The following is a 19,149-nucleotide window of genomic DNA, read 5'->3' as shown; positions in this document are numbered from 1 at the left end:
TAGTCTTTCCCCAGTGAAGGCTGCCAGTCTGAGAAGATTCCTATGAAATAGGCATAGAACAATAAAGTAGTAGTTGTTGTTGTTGTTAGTTGTGAAGTCGTGTCCGACCCATAGCGACCCCATGGACGACGTTCCTCCAGGCCTCCCTGTCCTCTACCATCCTCTGGAGTCCATTTAATCTCACACCGACTGCTTCAGTGACCCCATCCAGCCACCTCGTTCTCTGCCGTCCCCTTCTTCTTTTGCCCTCAATCTTTCCCAGCATAAATTAGGCTCTTCTCCAGGGAGTCCTTCCTTCTCATTAGGTGGCCAAAGTATTTGAGTCTCCTCTTCAGGATCTGGCTTTCTAAAGAGTAAGGCTCAAAGGCATTTGAGGTGCCTTTGAAAAAGCTACATTCGGAGTATAAGACGCACCCAAATTTTCAGCCTCTTTTAAGGGGGAAAAGGGTGTGTCTTATGCTCCGAAAAATAAGGTAACTAAAGACTGACCTACCATGGGAAAGTTTTTATTTTTTAATTATGTACAGGTATTAGAAATCCTTTAATCTTTACTAGAAACCCTGAAGCAACTTTAGTTGAACCCTAAGACAATGCCCCTTTCATTTTGCAGACGGCACGCCACTTACGTAGACTAAGAAATCCTTCGGGGCGCTGGTAATATTGCCTGTGGGTGAAAGCGATCTTGGGATGTGTTCCAGGCAGAAAGATGTTGGATAAATCATCATCGAAAGCCTGATCACCAGATAACCCTGTGATCCTTTGAAAGCCCAGCAGTTTCCAGGGTACATGTCAGGCTGTGGAGAAGAACCAGAAGTTGCAAATAAATAAACAAACAAACAAACAAACATAACACTGGAAACAATTGAGAACACCAGTTTGGGGTAGTGGTTTAGGCCACAGGCTAGGTTTAAGAGGCAGTGAGTCTGAGGACTACTTGTATACATAGTCGTTGACTTACGACCACAATTGAGCCTGTTGCCAAGCGAGACATTTGTTAATTTTTGCCCCACCTTATGACCTGTCTTGCCACAGTTGTTGAAGTGAATCACTGAAAATTGTTAAGGGAATCAGGCTTCCCCATTGACTTTCCTTGTCAGAAGGTTGCAAAAGGTTGACTCAGCCTTCTATCCTTTCTAAGGTAGGCAAAATGAGGACCCAGTTTGTGGGGGCAATAAGCTGACTTTGTATAAATATACAAAAAGGATGAAGGCTACTGCTTAGCGCATTGTAAGCCGCCCTGAGTCTCCGGAGAAGGGCGGCATATAAATCAAATTAAAAAAAAAAAAAAGGGAAAACACGCCCCCCTGGAGACTTGCAACCGTCATAAATATGAGTCAGTTGTCAAGCGTCTGAATTTTGATCATGTGACTGTGGGGACAGTGCAACGGTAAGTGATAACGGTCATAAGTTGCAACTGTCGTAACTGAAAAGTGATCGTAAGCTTTTTTCAGTACCGTTGTAACTTGAAACTGTTGTAAATCGAGGAGTGTCTGTAGAAAGGGCTCTACAAACCCTCCCTATCCTAGTTACCTGGATCACTACGCGGGGCGATTGGGAGAAATACCACAAGGGAATTCCAAAGAGGCTCAGCAGCGCCGTTTTGGTTTCGTAGGTCTCTGAACAGCGAGTGCTCAAAATGCTGCCACCTCGAAGAAACACAAGAGAGAGGGGAAATCTTTTAGCTTCGTTCATCGCAGCAGCTTTAAAAAACAAGACTCTTGTTCTTGGCTTAAGAAGAGACTGGACAGAATATTATCAATTATGGAATAAGTGGAATGATTGGCTAAAGATTAGGGAAGGTAAAAGGGGAATAAATGTTGTGATAAATGTGTAAAATATTGTAAATGAATCAAAACTAGAAATAAAGGGACGAGAAAGATAAAGACAATAAAGAATGAGAAAAATGGGGAATGTAGAAAGTAGAAAGTAAGAGGAATGAAACTGATATGTAAAAAGACACACACATTTATTAAAGTCGTTTAATAAAGGGTGACATGATTAAAAGCTAGAATAAGTGATAGAAATAAGAGAAGGGGGAATTTTAGTGTATACATTTTTATATAGCAAAATGAAAGCAACAAAAAGAGAAAATGCGGAATGACTGAACAATGATAGGCTGTAACATCATATAAATGTGTATTATTATTAAAAATACATAAGCTGATAGCATGTAATAATTATGATTAGTTTTATTGGTTTTATTTGTATTAGAATGTATGACATGCAGGTGCCACACTGTTTATGCATTGATTTGAGATATTTACAAAAAAAACAAAAAACAAAAAAACCTTAAGATATTAAAAAAAGAACCGAAATAAATCTTCCTAACTCTTGATCTCTTACCTCCGGATTCCAAAGCAAAATCCACGATGCCCGTTTTGTCTTGGGAGTAGAGCCTCAGGGCGTTGTTGACAATGACCTGTGCTTGCTGCGAAGGGAGAGAGATGGACAGAGATTCCTGGTCAGCATTTCAATAAATCACCGATGACCAGAGAATTCCTTGTGCTACAGAAAACATCATCCGTACCATTTTAACCTGCTTTTAAAGGGGGAACGTAGAGAGAACCCAGCAAATCTGAACCTCCCAAAGGTGTTTTTTCAAGAGGTGACTGGACTTTCTGATTCAAAAAAAGCACCTTTGGGACAACCATGACCTGCATGACCGAGAATCTCCACAGATATTTAGAAATATGAACACTCTCTCTCGCTAGCTCAGAAGATCTCAAAAGAGCATCCTTACACGCCACTCTAAATCTCAGCCTCTGCTCTGCAGCATCTAAGAGAGATCTGGAGTCAGTGCAATGGTGCTTAAGATCTAGATGGCTTTTCATTAGCTGGGATAATGGCTGCTTCGTCTCATCCCTAAACAAGACTAATTCCTTGTGTGTCCAATCACACTTGGCCAATAAAGAATTCTCTTCTCTTCTCTTCTCTTCTCTTCTCTTCTCTTCTCTTCTCTTCTCTTCTCTTCTCTTCTCTTCTCTTCTCTTCTCTCTTCTCTCCTCTCCTCTCTTCTCTTCCCCAAAGAATGCAATGTGAGTTACTTCTGAATAGGGACATATTTGCCTTGTTGCAATATCTTAACACTAGCTGATTGTTGCCAATTATATATCAATTATATGATGGAAAACACTTGTATCAGTTGTTATTTTTTTTAAAAATGAAATGTATAATTGCGTTTTATCCTATCGCCAAGCGTGGCTCTCCAATTTCTCTAAAGTAAGCCAAGATAAAAGAAATGGCATTCCGTATTCTAGTGGGCCTGCCAAAAAGAATTCAGCCACTTTCCATCTTTGTCCTGTAAAAACCCCTCATTTCTGGGATTTGTCAGCTTATATTTATTATTATTATTATTTAAATAATCTTTATTCAACTTTTTTAGTTTTAAAATCACATTTCCATCTTCACAGCATTCAGTTATCGGTATTAACTCTAATTACATATTTTCCATTTACATCCTTCTGTATTATACATTTATGTAATTCCTGTATTTATACATCTAAATACATAAAACCTTTTACTATGTTATACAATTGTTCACCTTTAATATACATTTTATAACTTCTACATGTGTCAGCTTATAGTTAGTTATATTTCAAATTATATTGATCTTTTGCCCCACAGGAGTGAAGCCCAAGATGCTAAATCAGGGCTGGTCAAACTCACGGCCCAGATGCGTCACATGCTGGCCACGACCACGCCCGGTTTAAGCAAAGGGGAAACATCTTGCGATATGACACGTGACACTGCCGTGATGACGCAAATTTGACACCCCTTGTGCTAAATCAACAGCATGGAATACCTTTCCACTGTGGCTTACCGCTTCCGTGATGCCTACAATCCCAGCTTCGTTGACAGCATTTGTCACTATCTCTGTGGTCACCCTGGAATTTGCGATCGACCTCTGGAGAGTGATGTTCCTGAGAATTTGCATCTCCAGATCTCGCAACAAAACCTGTAGGTCCGTTTTGGTCACAAATCTGGAAGTTAGCCACTGAAGCATGGATTCTGGGAAATCGCCTTTCAGATCGCCTGAAAACATAACCCTGATTGATTCTTTAATCTGGGCATCAACCTAGAAGTAAAAAAAAGAAAGAAAACAAAACAAAACATGACAACTTAATGACGGATTTCAAAATAAAGGCGCAATTAGCTGATGCATCTTTATTTTGGCTATGTGCCAGCTAACCGATGGAACGCGAACATTCCAGTGGTTAATTAAAAGTGGGTAATGTTGAAACAAGTCGAGCAATCAATTCTTCCTTCTCAGGTCAGTGGTTTTCAAAACTTAACCCATCCAGAACATGCTGTCAGAACAAGGCGTGCTAATTCAGGCTTGCTCAGGCGTTCCCTCCTGAGCGCACCTTTTGGTGAAGGGCGTCTATCGTGTTGCAGCAGCTTTTCACATCCTGTAAACTCAGCAACTCTGTCTTTAGACGCGCCAGTTCAACTTCTAGGTGCTTCATCTTGGACAGAAGGCTCTGGCTGTGCTCATCCATGTCACTGAGAAGCAGAAAAAAGAGCGACAGGTGTCAAACTCTGCCAGTTAAAGTGGCGACAGGAGGATCTATGTTTTTACACTGGAGTAAAACAAAGGGAGCATTGTTACCTTAAATAGCAAATGGAGGGTGCATATGTTATAAAATTGGGAAATCTGTCTATGTCATGTCTGCATCTGTCTGTCTATATATCATCTGTCTGTACTTGTTCTATCGTCTATCTATCTAGTTTGTCTATCTCTTCTATCATCTATTTTCTGTCTGTCTCTTTATCTATCATCTCTCTCGCTCTTCTGTCTAACAGAATAACCGAGTTGGAAGGGACCTTGGAGGTCTTCTAGTCCAACCCCCTTTTCAAGCAGGAGGCCCTCTACCATTTTAGACAAATGGTTGTCCAATCTCTTGTTAAAAACTTCCACTGTTGAAGCACCCACTGTATTTGTATCTGTACTATGTACCTCTGTCCGTCCATCCATCCCAACATACTATTGATTATCCCTATAAAAATCCTCCCCCATTCTTTATTTTTTTTAAAAAAGAAGAAATACTATCAACTTTATAGAAAGTTTTGTAATATTTAATGGTACCCAATTCAATATACAGGTTGCAGCCGTACCTCATTGTTTTTGCTTTGGTTAATTCGAATTCTTTCTGGAGACCCTGGAAAATAACATAATATTAGTTTTCTGAATAAATCGCTCCACCGTACTTGGAATGTTTGAAGAGAGACCCCAGAAACTTTCTGCATTGCAGAAAGAGGCTGATGGGGAATCAGCAAATAATCATCTATTTGAGAAGACAAGGCTTAGCGTTCTTGCCTGGAGCACAGATGGAACTGCAATTTAATGCTTTTGGGATAGTAACAAGGGATACAGGGTGATCAAATTCTTAGAATTATTACAGGGAAAAAAAATGTTTACTGTTACCTCTGATTTTTCCGAGAGTTTTGCCAGAAGACTTTCTAAAGTTGCAAGGCGCCATTCGTGCTCTTGATGCAAAGTCAAAAAATGCTTGAAAGACAAAACAGAATGATATTTTTGTTTAAAAAGTACTCTTATAATGAAAATATAGCGCTTTTATCACGAAAACACTGAGGATTCTTTGCGTATTTAAATGCTGCACAGACAGTTAAGCATACAAACAAAAATAGGCTATCTTTAAACTTTTTTCACCTTGAACCTCTATAAATAGAAAGGCAACGATCCCTTTAGGTCAAAGGAACATCACTTCAAAAATTCACCTGTGAAAAGTACTTTTTGTTCTTGATTAGGATCTATGTTGAATCTGGCACCTTTATACATTTGTATATTTCATCTGGTTGAATAATTAAGTTAACTGAGTGCAAACAACTATAATTTACTAAACTACTGCTTTACAGTGCAAAAACGAATGAGTTTCTCAGCTCATGCAAATTTTAATTTTGCCCTCAAAAACGTCTTCCTCCAGCGGGCACGCTATTTCATAAGTATATAATATTTTCATTAAAATTGGCACAGAGAATTATTCCACATGAGTCTACCTCTGAGTGCGCCGTTCCATCCGATTTGGCCTTTGTAAGATGCTGGCTCACAATGTTTTTGACGAGCACCAACATTTCACTTCGGTCGTTCATTTGGGTGACTTGTTCCTGAAAGCTTTGGACCAGAAGTAGCATTTTATTGTATTCTTCATCCTGGTGACGCCACCTCTCAGATAACTGGGCCATTTGTTTCTCCAGCTCACTTACACGATCTGCATCAAAGAACTTCATAGTCACCTAGATTGGTGGGGTTTTTTTTTTTAAATAATAAAAAAAGGCTTATTTATTTTCACTGCCTCTGGCCATAAATAAACTCACATTAATAAAATCATTTCACCAGAAAATAAAGTGTCTCTTGAATGAAGTATTCAAATGAAACCAAAACAGATTAAAAGCAGCGACAAATCCCATTTAACTTTAGACAAAGTTTGCTGATATAAAATCAGACTCCTCCACCACCTAAAAAACAGGCAACAATAGTTTTCTTGAAGATAATTCCAGATTCTGGAAATCCAAACTAAGATGGAAATCCAAAATAAATGGAAAAATAAGACCCAAAGCTTTTCTAGCCAAAATCTATGGCCCAATTCTGGCCTCTTAAGTTTATTTGGGTATTTACCGTATTTTTCGGAGTATAAAACACACTTTTCCCCCTAAAAGAGGCTGGAAATTTGGGTGCATCTTATACTCTGGATGTAACCCTGCGTGGTGCCCATAATGGCTACCTGGAATATCTACTGCCTTCTCTTACCCCTTCCGCGCTTCACCTGCTTTAGTCACTAGAGCTCCCTCCAAGGATCAGCTGTGCTTTTGAAGCTGTTTTTCAGCCCCATGGTTACCAGCCCCAACCTCAAAACCAGTGAGCGAACTAATGTGCTGAAGCTGACCAGGCTAAGGACTAGCCAGATGAATACCTGGTAGGCAGATTTCCACCCCCCCCTATTTTCCTCCCCAAAAACTAAGGTGCGTCTTATGCTCTGATGTGTCTTATACTCTGAAAAATACAGTATTTATCTAAACAGTGTTTATATCGCCCCATCCTTCAACATTGAGCGGTTAACAACAGAACCTTAAAATAGCCATCCAGAAATAGAAACTCAATTTCCTTGAACCAAAGTAAAATATCCTTGCCCATGTTTGAAGTTATGATGGGCTCAAAAAAAAACCCTCTGTAGTTTCCCTAAACCTCTTAAGACGTTACATCTCTTTGAGGACCAAAGTTGGACGTCAGGGTTGGCCTAGCTTACCTCTGGAAACTGACCAGCGGGGCCTGAATGAGGTTCAGGTGCAACTCTCTTTACAGAGTCTTCCCACCTGGACATTCTGAGTAAGCTTGTCCAGTTCAAAGCTGGTAACAATGAAAGGAAATCTTCGGAACCCCAGCACCATAAACCTGAAGCAAAAAAATGCGGTTAAGAGGAAACATTCATGAATGTTTGAGTAAACTCAGTCTAAAAGGTAAAGGTTCCCCTCGCACATATGTGCTAGTCATTTCCCGACTCTAGGGGGCGGTGCTCATCTCCGTTTCAAAGCCGAAGAGCCAGCGCTGTCTGCAGATGTTTCCGTCGTCATGTGGCCGGCATGACTCAACGCCAAAGGCGCACGGAACTCTGTTACCCTCCCACTAAAGGCGGTCCCTATTTTTCTACTTGTGTTTTTTACGGGCTTTCGAACTGCTAGGATGGCAGAAGCTGGGACAAGACACGGGAGCTCACCCCGTCACGTGGCACTAGGGATTCCAACCGCTAGCTGCCGACTTTTTGATCGACAAGCTCAGCGTCTTAGCCACCGCGCCCCTTCAAAACTCAGTCTAAGACTACCTATATTGCAAGAGTTGTGGGGGGGCAGATGGAACACAGCCCTAGACCTAGATTATCCTCACAGGTAAGATATTAAAGAGTCTTTTTCTCAATACCTGTTTACTCACCAAGCAGTAAAAGCAGGGGGAGAAAGAACAGCAGCAATCTGAACATCTTTGGAAGACATCTGGAAAACAAAAGGCAAGGACTGCAGGGTAAAATTGTCCACCCCTGACCATTAATCGCCTTACATTTTACGTACAGTGGCTTAATAAATAACAGTCAAGTCGGTGGTCCTTCCCAAAACTTCCCAGGACTGCTCAATGGAGCTCCCCCAGAAATGAATGGTGCAGCCCACCCCTCAAACCCCACTGAAGCAGGTTCTCATCACGATTAGCTGTACAATTAGAACAGGGGTGAAATGCTCCCGGTTCGGACCGGATCGCCCAATCCGGTAGCGATGGCAGCGGGTGGTTCGGAGAACCGGTAGCAAAAATCCCTGCGCCTGCCCCACCATGCTCAGCTGAGTTGCACGATCATCAGAGGCTTTTTCTTTTCTTTTTTACTTTTAAAAGCATTTTTTTCTACAACCTCTTCCGACGAAAAAATGCTTTTAAAAGTAAAAAAAAAAAAAAAAAAAAGCCTCTGATGATCGCGCGGCTCAGCTGGGAAAAACCTCAGTCAGAGGTTTTTCAAAGCATTTTTTTCTGCAACCTGTTGGCCGAAGAGGTGGTTTAAAAAAATGCTTTGAAAAGTCTCTGACGATCCCAGCTGAGTTGCCTGATCGTCAGAGGCTTTTCAAAGCATTTTTTTTACAACCTCTTCGGCGGAAGAGATTGTAGAAAAAATGCTTTTAAAAGTTAAAAAAAAAAAAAGTTGGCCATGCCCACCAAGTCACATTACCCCCCCCCCCACCACCACCACCAAGCCACACCCACAGAACCGGTAGTAACAAATTTTACATTTCACCCCTGGATTAGAAGCACCTTGCACAGCCTGCAATGAACCGTTTTTTAAAAAATCCAGCGCCTGAGACCCCCGTGCCGTACGAAATGCTTACAGACCTTGTAAGGAGAAAAACATTCAGCAGAGAAATTAGGGTCGCGAGCTGATACCATCCAGTGCCGAGCCACCAGAATGCCCCTGTGGCTGCTTTCCCTAAATCGGAGGAGAAATCCAAGATGAGTGAGAAATGTCAAGGGTTATTCAGCGCAGTTGTTTTCAAATTTTTCTTTTGGATCCTCGGGGAAACTTTTCTTGGTCAACCCCAACGCTGCCCAGGAGGAGCCATTAGGCGCCGCGGCAAAAGCTGGGCACCCATGCATCCATAAACGGCTATGAAGATGGAAAAATAGTGAGCCAGGTGTGAAGCCATCGCCATGGAAACGCTGCTTTGATGTTCTTGAGGTTCTAAAATTGGACTCAGGTATGCAAGTCGTAGGCTTTGCATTGTGATGTCATGACTGTTTCATCATTCCTTTGCCGGATGATTTTAGTCATTTCTTTCCTGCCTTTATTATTTTTACCAATAAATCCAAGGTGGTAAATACATTTATACAAATACATTTATTTTCCCTACAATAACCACCCTGGGAGGCAAATTAGGCTGAGTGTGCGTGATTGGCCCAAGGTCACCCAGCCGCCTTTTATGCCTAAGGCGGGACTAGAACTCACAGTCTCCTGGTGATTGGCTCAGTCACCCAGTCGGCTTTCATGGCTAAGGCGGGACTAGAACTCACAGTCTCCTGGTGATTGGCCTAGTCACCCAGTCGGCTTTCATGGCTAAGGTGGGACTAGAACTCAGTCTCCTGGTGATTGGCCCAGTCACCCAGTCAGTTTTTATGGCTAAGGTGGGACTAGAACTCACAGTCTTCTGGTGATTGGCTCAGTCACACAGTCGGCTTTCATGGCTAAGGCGGGACTAGAACTCACAGTCTCCTGGTGATTGGCCTAGTCACCCAGTCGGCTTTCATGGCTAAGGTGGGACTAGAACTCACAGTCTCCTGGTGATTGGCCCAGTCACCCAGTCAGTTTTTATGGCTAAGGTGGGACTAGAACTCACAGTCTTCTGGTGATTGGCTCAGTCACACAGTCGGCTTTCATGGCTAAGGCGGGACTAGAACTCACAGTCTCCTGGTGATTGGCCCAGTCACCCAGTTGGTTTTCATGCCTAAGGCAGGACTAGAACTCACCATTTACTCGTGATTGGCCCAAGGTCACTCAGCTGGTTTTCATAGCTAAAGTGGAACTAGAATTCCCGGTTTCTAGTTCCACCTTAGCTATGAAAACCAGCTGAGGTTTCTAGTCTGACGACTTAACCACTAGATCAAGCTGACTAAGCATAAAACCGAGACGTGTTAAGGGCACAGATATCAGCTGGCTCCACTAGGTCTCACTGCCATCCAGGTTCAACCAGGAGTTTCTTTGGAACCAACCAGAATGACCAACCAGAATGACCAACCCATTCTGCAGGCTAATGGTCTATGATGGTGGGTGGCCCACTAGGATTGATCTTTTCACCCAAGCTTCCCCGAGATACACTTTGAAAACAACTGGCTCGGGAGGAGAAAGAAAGAAAGAAAGAAAGAAAGAGGAGGGTTAAAGAAAGGTTATTAGATGACAGAAGTTTCCAGAGGGAAGGAACATTTTTTTGTAAGTGACGATATACGTGCAACTGTAAGAAAAAACAAACAAACACCAATTCATAGCACGTTGATGCTGATTTTCTGCATTAGTGGCTCAGGAACACTCCCGACACAGATATACGAAGCCATGCAGCACGGAATCCGGTTTAAAACATGAATTTAGTCATTTTAAAACGAATAGTTCAGGTTGTTGCATTCGCAAGTAGAGCCCGTCTGACGGAAGGTCATGCTGGAAGGAGAAGTCCGATCGTCTAAGCTTTTGCAGAATTAATACAGCCACTCTCCAAATCGTTGGCAGCGAGCATCTGCTCTCCATTTGGGAATACGGGAAGCGCACACAGATTTGTTATAAGACACGATCCTTTGTTAATTAGGACAATTTTTGTTTTTCAGTTATCAAGCAAGCAAGGACAGGAAAAGCCGCTTAAAACAAGATGCATTTCCTACACACTGACACACGTGGAGGGAAAATGAGAAAACTGCAGCGGTCTCCGTATAGTTTTTCTATTGCAGGCATGTCCTTGACTTCCGACCGTTGCTAAGAAAGGTGGTTGAAGTCAGTCGCGCCTGATTTCTACCCATCCCCACTCCAGGGTTAAGCATATCACTGCAGTTGTTAAAGGAATCATGAAAACGATGGATCGATGGAACCGTTTGCCCACCTCGTGGGTGCTCCCATCGCTGAGGGTTTTCAAGAAAAAGATTGGACGATCATTTGATCAGGATGGTATAATGTCTCCTGCCTCGAGCAGGGGGTTGGACTAGAAGACCTCTTGAGGTCCTTTGCAGCCCTAGGATGCTGTATTCGGTCTTCTTCCCATGCCATCGTTCTAATGAGTCTGCGATTCTCTTCTGGGAATTAAGCGCAACCCAGAAAGATCCAGAGAGAAAGAGGTAGAACATGACACCAGGGATAGAGCCCCTTCCAACAAGAATTTAGAATAACAGAGTTGGAAGGGGCCTTGGAGGTCTTCTAGTCCAACCCCCTGCTTAGGCAGGAAGCTCTACACCACTTCAGACAAATGGTTATCCAACATCTTCTTAAAAACTTCCAGTGTTGGAGCATTCACAACTTCTGGAGGCAAGTTGTTCCACTGGTTAATTGTTCTGTCAGGAAATTTCTCCTTAATTCTAGGTTGCTTCTCTCCTTGATGAGTTTCCACCCATTGCTTCTTGTCCTGCCCTCAGGTGCTTTGGAGAATAGCTTGACTCCCTCTTCTTTGGGGCAGCCCCTGAGATCATCAAGTAGCTCTCTTCAAAAGGCGTTCTATTCAATTCCCTTCTGCCCACCTGAAGGGCATCTTTCTCTGTCTCTCCCTCCACCTTGTCCCAACCAACCAGGTGTGTCCTGACAGCATCCAATGGAGGCGGCTGGCTGTCCGCATAGGAAATGCACTGTTTGAAGCTGTGCCAAAGCCGGTGAGCTTAAGTTAATCAGTAGTTCACATCTCCTGCAAAACGCCAGAATCGAAAGGTAGGCTATATTTTCATGCAAAAAGCTTGCGTGCGCATCCACCCACACACGCACACAGGAGTAACCTGGGGTCACAACAGCCAGCCAAAGGAGAGACAAAATCTTCCGGGTCACAAGCCATCCTGCTGTTCTCATTCTTTGCAACATATGGAGTAAGAAGTAACCTGGTACGACACAGATGGGTGTGAAGGTAGGCAACAGAAAAGGATTTCAGTCAAAGCCATCCCTCTACGCTTCTGCACTGCATTTAAAAAAAAAACCCAAACCCTAACATCTGGGCAGAGGAAAATGAGAGCTAACATTATTAACAGCCAATTTGACAGGATCGCTCTCTCTTGTTTGAATGAAGTTCTGCCTTCTATCTCTTAAAAAAATTCAAGACGGGTTTTGAGAGACAAAAAAAAAAGTTCTTGCCACAAATTCTAAATTCTTATCAATGGTGAGAAGCCCTGTCACCCCATTACCCATCTCGTTAGAAGTCAATATTTACATGTAAAGGTAAAGGTTCCCCTCGCACATATGTGCTAGTCGTTCCCGACTCTAGGGGGCGGTGCTCATCTCCGTTCCAAAGCCGAAGAGCCAGCGCTGTCCGAAGACGTCTCCGTGGTCATGTGGCCGGCATGACTCAACGCCAAAGGCGCACGGAACGCTCTTACCTTCCCACCAAAGGTGGTCCCTATTTTTCTACTTGCATTTTTTTTTTACATGCTTTCGAACTGTTAGGTTGGCAGAAGCTGGGACAAGGAACGGGAGCTCACCCCGTTATGCGGCGCTAGGGATTCGAACCGCTGAACTGCCAACCTTCCGATCGATAAGCTCAGCGTCTTAGCCACTGAGGATGCAATAATAACCACTTTTTAAAAAATGTACCAAGATGGGTGGCAGCACCCATCAATTTTGCTTGATTTAACAACAACAACAAAAGAAAAGAAAAGAAAAGAAAAATAACCAACATTGGACTTTGATTTCCATCTAGGAAAACCCAGGGATAGACTATCACCAGCAGATCCCAAGTATATTTTTATCTGATAGGAGATATTTGTAGCTCAAATGTTGAATTGAGGGGGGTCCTTGGTGCTCTCTGAGTTAATGGTTTTCTTGCAGGCGTTTCATTAGGTAACTTCATCAGTGCACTGATGCTGTTGCTTAGTTCGGTAATGAAATGTCTGCAAGAAAACTATCAAGCTCAGAGAGCACCAAGGACCTCAGATGTCACTGTCTCGTTTCACTACACTAGATCTGGGTGTATTTCACTAAAAGCTAAATTCCTCTGTGCTTCCTCTATGTTTTTGCTAGGATTCCCTTAAGCATTACTTTATTTTTAATCCTTTAATGCATTATTCTATTTTTAATCATTTACTGAATGACTGTGGTTGGCTTTCTTAATGGTTGAGCAACATTGTAGAATAAGAATGACCTTGCCTCAACAATAAGGCTGCGTGTGTGTTTGTGTCAATCTAAATCTACAGCTAGAGTTGGCAGGCAGCTTCTGGGGAATGGCTCAATTCTCGAGTGAAGCTTCAATCTAATCTATGCAAGAAAGCTCTTAAGTTTAGCAATGCAGAGATTCGGATGATGGTGAAAATCCGAAGGCCACAAAGGGACGTCCTTCTAACTAAAGGTTGATGGTTCTCACTGTCAGGAAATTTCTCCTTATTTCTAGGTTGAATCTCTCCTTGATCAGTTTCCATCCATTATTCCTTGTCTGGTCTATAGGTGCCTTGGAGAATAGGTTGACTCTCTCCTCTCTGTGGCAGCCCCTCCAATATTGGAAGACTGCTATCCTGTCTCCCCTGGTCCTTCTCTTCACTAGACTAGCCAGGCCCAGTTCCTGCAACCATTCATTGTATGTTTTAGCCTCCAGTCCCCTCATCATCTCTGCACTCTTTCTAGAGTCTCCACATCTTTTTTACAGTGCGGTGACTAAAACTGGATGCAGTATTCTAGGTGTGGGGTATTTGGCTATTGTAGATTAAAGGGAGGGGGGCTCTCCTCCCGCAACATTTATGAGGGCCAAGAAAGGCAAGAAAGGCAAGAAAACGAAAAAAATCCAAGCGGTGCAAATCAACCTGGGTATGAAAAGATGTGCCACATGCTTCTTGCTATCCTTTTGGACCGCGAGGATTGCAAGTGGGCTGCTGTGTATGTTTCAAGGTGTTTCTTCCCCTTACAGTCATCACCTGCAGGTTGGGGGAGGTAAGAGGAACGAATACAGAGCACGTTCATCGATCAACTCATCAATCAATTGCGCAATGCAATACGGCTAGACCAACTTTCAGTACAGAAAACGACTGCGGTAAGGTGGGTGGGCCAATAGATTTGATAAATAAATCAGTGAAATTACTGTATTTTTAGGAGTATAAGATGCACCTTTCCCCCCCCCTTAAAAGGGGGTGAAAATTTAGGTGCGTCTTATACATCTAATGTAGCCCCGCCCACCCACTGGCCCCCACCCTTTGGCCTCTGCCTCCAGCAGTTTACCTCCTTGGAAGCAAACAGCAATAAAAAACAGCTCCTTTCAGCTTCAGCACAGCCTAATTAGCACAAGTTGATTGGATCGGCCTCCCGACTCTCAGCTGATTTGCTCTCAGCTGTTTTGCGCAGGGCTCTGCTGCTTGCTGCAAGGAGGTAAATTGCTGGAGCAGATTTTTTTTTCTTCCTCTTGTGCTAATCAAGCTATGCTGAAAACAAAAATGAAAGTAAAGCAGGCTGTAATAAGGCAAAATTGCTCAGAGGCAGAGGCAGAGGGAGATTTCTTTTTCTTCTTTTCCTCACCAAAAAAGGTAGGTGCGTCTTATACTCCGAAAAATACGGTACTTTCCAAACAGTCCTTAAATCTTAATAGGGGTGTTTGTGAACACGGCCACTGCTGAGGCAGTGCCACACACTGCATGCAACAAGACAATCGATAACCCCTTCCCAACCCCCCAGTACATGTTGCCAATGCAGGAGGCAGCAAAGGGATGCAAAACAGGGTGAAGTGTTGAATTCGAGTTGCCCATCCGAGTTTGAATTTTTTTTTTTTTTTGGTTTGTTCCAGGTTTGAAATAGCTGTGTTGAATTCAAACCTCGTTTTTCGTCTCGAAATGGGGATTAGGAGCTTTGAAGGTTTGAATCTGGAAGGCCTGTACCCAACTGGGGATCACCAATGGAGTGGAGGACAAGCAGGCAGGAGTCCAAGATTTTTCTGACCCATGTAGGCATATCACAAATTCTGCTTCTGGGTTGCTGACAACTTCCATGCTTCAGGCAGGCAATTTTGGCTTTAGGTGCCCTTCAAAACTAAATCTCATAGATGGCTGCATGTCTATAAAAAAAATATATCTGCTTTTCTGGGTTGTGCACGAGACAAATCAAGCAAATAATGGAAGCTCCCTGAAAGTACAACATGCTGCTGAATCGCAACCAGCATGCAAAGTTTTTCCAGCTTCCACAAGACCAATGGAACATGGATGCAACACGTGGAATTCTAACCAGGGCTTATTTCTTAAACAATGGGAAGCTGTACTTACACATGGACTCTCCATTCATACCCAAGTGGCTTTCATCCCTGAGAAATTCTTTTACATTCATGCTTCCACAGTAATTAGAGTGAGCTGCAACAGAGAGAGAGAAAAAAATAAATAAAATGAGTCTAATTTGTATTGTGTGCTAGAGAAAAAAAAAGAGAGAAAGAATAGCCTTGAGATAACCCAGTATGTTTTTTAAAAGTTTTTCTTTTAATGTTCAGAAGCAAAGAACAAAGCAGCAGGGAAAGCAACATTATCCATCAAAGCGATTTGCCACCCAATACCTGAGTGAGAAATGTGTTAAATTAGATCTCACCTGGTCAAAGGTAAGCAACCTAATACTATATTAGGTCATTACTGAAACAAAGAACAGAGGGAATTGGTCCCCAGAGAAATAGTTCCTAGAACAAAGTAAGCAGGAAAAAAAAGTGAAAGAAATTTGAATATTCACTATGGTATAAATAGAGCTTGTGTTTGATATAGTCATTGGAAGTCTTTCATAAAGGCTTCACGGTTTTGCTATAATAAATCTACTTGTTCGAGCCTTCATGTTTATTGAAAATATATTCTTGCAGTATTTTGCCTTCTCAGCCAACAGAGTTCTGACGAGAAAAATGGGATAACACAATCCTTTTATTGGAAATGGGAGGCAAGTCCAATTAGATGTGCATATTTACCAGTGGTGAAATCCAAATTTTTTTACTACCAGTTCTGTGGGCGTGGCTTGGTGGGTGTGGTGTGGCTTGGTGGCATGGCTTGGTCAAGGCAGGGGAAGGATACTGCAAAATCTCCATTCTCACCCCACTCTGGGGCCAGCCAGAGGTGGCATTTGCCGGTTTTCCGAACCATTCAAAATTTCCACTCTCCAGAACCTGCTCCATTTCACCCCTGGGTTCCCGTCACACATATGTGCTAGTCATTCCTGACTCTAGGGGGCAGTGCTCATCTCCGTTTCAAAGCTGAAGAGCCAGCGCTGTCCGAAGACGTCTCTGTGGTCATGTGGCCGGCGTGACTCAACGCCAAAGGCGCACGGAACGCTGTTCCCTTCCCAACAAAGGTGGTCCCTATTTTTCTACTTGCATTTTTTTACGTGCTTTCGAACTGCTAGGTTGGCAGAAGCTGGGACAAGTCACGGGAGCTCACCCCATTACGCGGCGGTAGGGATTCGAACCGCTGAACTTCTGACCTTTCAATCGACAAGCTCAGCGTCTTAGTCACTGAGCCACCGAGTCCCCTATATAACCACCCAATACAAAACACCAAAGAAAGAAAATCCAGGATTTAAAGGTGAAGAGAACATAGTTAAGGGGTTAAGTGACCAAGTTCCATAACCGAGATTCCTCTTTTCGTTCCAAGCCACATCATCCATCATGCCACTGCAAGAAAGAAATGGAGAAAAGGAGGATCCAATACCCAGGTGCTGCATATTGTAAAAGCAGGTGAAGGAATGCAAAAAGGAAGCCGGCATCAAAGATACCCTGAAGTTGCAAGATGCATGTCTGAAAAGACACTACGGAACCGTTTCCTTTGAGGTGTGCAGCGTGGAGGGAGAGAGCTTAAGAAAAGCTTAAAACTGAAAGTACCTGTACAGTCATAGCCCAGTTTCAGGAAGATCATCTGAAACAGCTGTACTATGAGAGTTGTGAAAGATGTTGAGGCGTGCTTGGCTGCTTGCAGGACCTTACTGCGGTAGTAAAGGAGACCCCCTATTGGAAAAGCATCGGGACAAAATGATTATTTTCCTCTGTTTTTCTAGTGACTGAGAGGGTGGGAGGGAAAAAGCAAGTGTAGTAAGGGCGGGATGTCGAAATTGACGTGCCAAATATTATGAGCCTGCACGCTGCCAAGAAGCAACCCTGTTTTTTTCCAGAGTTCGGTCGTAGAAAACCAAGTGGGAAAGGAAGGGGAAACAAACAGGATGTTCAGGGTTTTATTTGTAGCTCTTCTTTCCTTAATGGTGTGTTGAAGTATAATTCTGGAACTGAGCAAATTTGAAACCTTCCTCTGAAATTGAAAGACTTAGCAGAAATTACCTTGCCAAGTTGAGTTTAAATTGAGGAGTCCTTGGTGGTTTCTGAACTTGGCTGTTTTCTCGCAGATGCTTCCTTACCCAAACTAGAGAACAATATCAATGCTATAAGGTCAAACCCCGCTCTCTTCTAGCACTGATGATGTTACCTAACTGGGTAATGAAACGTTTGCAAGGAAACAACCAAGCTCAGAGAGCACCAACTTCTCATTTCAAGCCTGAGCCAGAAATATTCTCCTTTATCGCGTTTAAATTCATGTGACTTTATTTACTCTGTCAATACTTTTATTTACGCAGCAGCGAGAAGGAACACTTACAGGATTTGTATTTTTGGCTTCGATCCCTAGAGTAAACTCTTGAGGTTGGCATGGAGGATGATGAGTAGGCTGTAAGGGCTTCCTTCCGTTCGGAAAGCATGCTGCAGTCGTGGCAGGTGTATCCATTGCTGAGTTCAGCCTGCTTCTCCATTGTGGCAATATCACCATTGGCCTGGATGGAAGTCGTCTCCCCACCTGTTGAATGGCAAAAAAAATAAATAAAAAAAAAATCGTCCACCAAACCAAATCTACCGGAGTGGCAAGAAAAGCCATTGAAGTGAAAAACATACAAGCCGGATTACCTTTGAGGTCCCCATCGTCATCGAGACCTAAGAAGAGATAATTTGTTTTGAGTCCAAGGAGGTCAACAAGCTAACAATTTCTGCTATTTCTAAAAACACAAAACGAGAAGCAGAGGTGGAGGATTCCATACATTCAAGACAACCGCAGGGTGATTTTTAAGACCACACCCAATGTAGCCATTCTGTTATTATCTAACAAGTTATATTTCCTGATGGAAAAGCCACACAAATCTGTTTATTTTACAATGTGACTTCTTTGGAGACCAGCTAATGAAAAACATATGTTTTTGTTACCTTTTTTTTGCTGTAACAGTAACTCATAGTAGCAGGCTTGTTAGGTGACATCAAAGTAAGCTTTAATCTACACTACTAAAGATAAAAATGATGTGTCTCTAACCGAGATAAGGGAATGCTACACCTAACCCAGTGGCATATTAAAGCACTTTTTTTCCCCCTGATGATTCAGCAACAATTTCTTAGAGAGTCTGCAGACTGGTAATTAACTCCACTCCTGTACTTCTTACACTGGAGGAAGCGGGCACTGGGCTGAACGGGGCCAAACTTTGACTCAGAATGTTTTCAGAGTCATGCGGCTGCCCTCTGCAATGATGGCCTGATCCTGGGAAAAAGATGACTGTCGAAGATGAGTTTGCTTTTGGGAGCTGCAGGCAGGGCTATCATCTATGCCAGGGGTGGGCAACTGTGGTCCTTTTACAACCTGTGGACTTCAACTCCCAGAATTCCTGAGACAGCCAAGCTGGTTGTAAAAGGGCCACAGTTACCCACCCCTAATCTATGCCAGAGGTCTTCAAACTTGGCAGCTTTAAGACTTGTGGACTTCAACTCCCAGAATTCTCCAGCCAATTCTCCAATTCTGGGAGTTGAAGTCCACAAGTCTTAAAGCTGCCAAGTTTGAAGACCTCTGGTCTATGCCCTTGTGCGTTCCAAAGCACATTTCCAAGATAATTTACAAGTGCTGTTGTCAGCCTTACTAGATAGAGCAGATAATGTAGGAAGCATCACCAGATAAGATAATTCTATGGTAAAACCACATTA

At 42.9% G+C, this 19,149-nt stretch overlaps 1 protein-coding gene across 29 annotated transcripts in view; it reads right to left on the bottom strand.

Moving 5' to 3' along the window:
• Window positions 1–19,149, bottom strand: part of SUN1 (Sad1 and UNC84 domain containing 1) — a 39,179-nt gene that overhangs the window by 3,302 nt on the left and 16,728 nt on the right. For 9 of the 29 annotated variants that reach the window (XM_034430602.3, XM_034430593.3, XM_034430598.3 and 6 more), the window contains 17 exons: window positions 18,094–18,120; window positions 17,792–17,986; window positions 17,029–17,151; window positions 15,449–15,532; window positions 14,006–14,116; window positions 12,002–12,100; window positions 8,882–8,975; window positions 7,946–8,004; window positions 7,266–7,411; window positions 6,019–6,255; window positions 5,426–5,509; window positions 5,116–5,159; window positions 4,365–4,503; window positions 3,821–4,075; window positions 2,344–2,428; window positions 1,531–1,646; window positions 627–794 (listed from right to left, as the gene is read on the bottom strand). In XM_034430602.3, coding sequence (XP_034286493.2) covers window positions 627–794; window positions 1,531–1,646; window positions 2,344–2,428; window positions 3,821–4,075; window positions 4,365–4,503; window positions 5,116–5,159; window positions 5,426–5,509; window positions 6,019–6,255; window positions 7,266–7,411; window positions 7,946–8,004; window positions 8,882–8,975; window positions 12,002–12,100; window positions 14,006–14,116; window positions 15,449–15,532; window positions 17,029–17,151; window positions 17,792–17,986; window positions 18,094–18,120 — 2,066 coding nt within the window. The remainder of the gene's footprint in view (window positions 1–626; window positions 795–1,530; window positions 1,647–2,343; window positions 2,429–3,820; window positions 4,076–4,364; window positions 4,504–5,115; window positions 5,160–5,425; window positions 5,510–6,018; window positions 6,256–7,265; window positions 7,412–7,945; window positions 8,005–8,881; window positions 8,976–12,001; window positions 12,101–14,005; window positions 14,117–15,448; window positions 15,533–17,028; window positions 17,152–17,791; window positions 17,987–18,093; window positions 18,121–19,149) is intronic. The other 20 variants (XM_087878617.1, XM_087878608.1, XM_087878609.1 and 17 more) reach the window with 3 other exon arrangements.

Source organism: Pantherophis guttatus, chromosome 14 (assembly GCF_059756535.1).
Source record: "Pantherophis guttatus breed Tessera chromosome 14, ASM5975653v1, whole genome shotgun sequence".
NCBI classification, from domain to species: Eukaryota; Metazoa; Chordata; class Lepidosauria; order Squamata; family Colubridae; genus Pantherophis; species Pantherophis guttatus.
This window is presented reverse-complemented; position numbering and strand designations above follow the sequence as displayed.